Source organism: Octopus bimaculoides, chromosome 25 (genome assembly GCF_001194135.2).
Source record: "Octopus bimaculoides isolate UCB-OBI-ISO-001 chromosome 25, ASM119413v2, whole genome shotgun sequence".
Classification (NCBI taxonomy): Eukaryota; Metazoa; Mollusca; class Cephalopoda; order Octopoda; family Octopodidae; genus Octopus; species Octopus bimaculoides.
The window spans coordinates 24,831,364-24,833,443 of record NC_069005.1 but is presented as its reverse complement, the minus strand read 5'-3'; the positions used below and the strand labels follow the sequence as shown (position 1 = coordinate 24,833,443).

Genomic DNA, 2,080 nt, shown 5'->3' with positions numbered 1-2,080 from the left:
TATGATACCGAAAAAAGAAGTACCAGGCTTTAAAAAATTGTACTGGAATCGATTCATTTGACTAAAAATTCTTCAAGGTGGTGCTCCAGCATGGCCGCAGTCTGCTAACTGACGCAAGTAATGTGTGTGTGTGTGTGTGCGCGCGTGTACAGTGAATTTGTGCAGAAGTCCAAGTGTTGGACAGATGGTTTTCCGGAAACTGTACCAACTGCATATTCTTTGAGTTGAAATCCCGCCATGATTAATTTTGCTTTTCATCTCTTTGGCGAGGGAGTTGGGGGTCTACAAAGAAAATAGCAAAACCTGTTTTCGTCTCGGTTGCATAAAGAGCGGAAATGGAGATATTATAGGATTAGGAGATGGTTCGTTTATTTGGAGAAATTAAGAGGAGACAAATTCAAGACTGAAGTGAGAGTCAGTGGGTTTATAATATGCAATGAGAGTGTGATCGCGGGTCAAGTAAAAGATGCAAAGATCTCAAAATCGCCAAAGATTGGTGTTAAGATGCGTGTGTCGGAAATCTTGGTCTTGTTGACAGCTATCACATCCAAAGCTAATGACCTGAGTTCATTGAGCCAGCGACCTTGCTTCTCGGGTGATTCCAGATCACATGTGCTTTTAAACATCTTACAATCAGAGCCGGTACATTGATCGAAAGATTAAAAGGAGAAAAGAAAATAGATACTTGTTGCAAAGTGTTGTTGTTGTTGTTGTTATTGTTATTATTATCATTATTATTATTATTATTATTATTATTATTATTATTATTATTATTATTATTATTATTATTATTATTCGTTCATTATTTCATTTTCCATCCTTAGTTTCAACAAATGGATGCTGACACTGAAAATGAATGCTCAGATAGATGCAATAATGTGAGTATTGTATCCTCTTTTGCTTTTTTTACTCTTTTACTTGTTTCAGTCATTTGACTGCGGCCATGCTGGAGCACCACCTTTCATTGAAACAAATCGACCCCGGGACTTATTCTTTGTAAGCCTAGTACTTATACTATCGGTCTCTTTTGCTAAACCGCTAAGTTACAAGGACGTAAACACACCAGCAGTGGTGGAAGGACAAACACAGGCGCAAACACACACACACACACACACACACGCACACACACACACACACACATACGACGGTTTTCTTTCAGTTTCCATCTACCAAATCCACTCACAAGGCTTTGGTCGGCCCGAGGCTATAGTAGAAGACACTTGCCCAAGGTGCCGCGCAGTGTGACTGAACCCGGAACCATGTGGTTGGTAAACAAGCTACTTACCACACAGCCATTAGATTTTCTTTTCTTTACGTATATATATTCACTCTTTTCTCTTAATGTTTAGCTCATTTTTGACCGGCCACCTTTTCATCGGAGAATTACGTTAAGGATAAACATATCCGTGGTATACTCAATCAGTCACCTTACGTAGTACTTCAGGGGCAGTAATTCACCTAATCAAAGAACTGAACCCACGCTTATCGATGAACGACGAGGATCTACTTCCAATAGCATCACTTTAGAACATTCACAGAATCGTTAGCAAACCGGACGAAATGGTCAGTGGTATTTTGTCTGCTGCTACGTTCTGAGTTCAAATTCCGCGGGGGTCAACTTTGGCTTTCATCCTTTTGGGGGTCGATAAATTTTAGTACCAGTGAAACACTGAGGTTGATGTAATCGACTAGAATCTGCCACCAAAATTTCAGGCCTTGTGCCTATAGTGGAAAGGAGAGGGAACAGATACAAACATTATCATCTGGTGAATGTTATCAGTGACAGAATGGTGTCACTGACATAATAAGTGGCATTATCAGTACAGTACATTAGCAAGGGATAAATATCAGATGTTTCAGGCATCATGCATGCACACACACACGCACGCACACACACACACACACACACTCGCACACACTCACGCACACACTCACACACACACTCACACACACTCACACACACTCACATACACACTCACACACTCACTCACACACACATTCACACACACACTCACACACACTCACACACACACATACTCACACACACATTCACACACATACACTCACACACAAACACACA

General features: G+C 40.7%; 1 protein-coding gene across 1 annotated transcript in view; it reads left to right on the top strand.

Annotated features, from left to right (window-relative positions):
• The first annotated feature begins 504 nt into the window (after positions 1-504).
• The window catches only part of LOC106881936 (uncharacterized), an 8,935-nt gene continuing 7,359 nt past the window's right edge, over positions 505-2,080 (top strand). The window contains exon 1 of the mRNA XM_014932463.2: positions 505-642. Coding sequence (XP_014787949.2) covers positions 505-642 — 138 coding nt within the window. The remainder of the gene's footprint in view (positions 643-2,080) is intronic.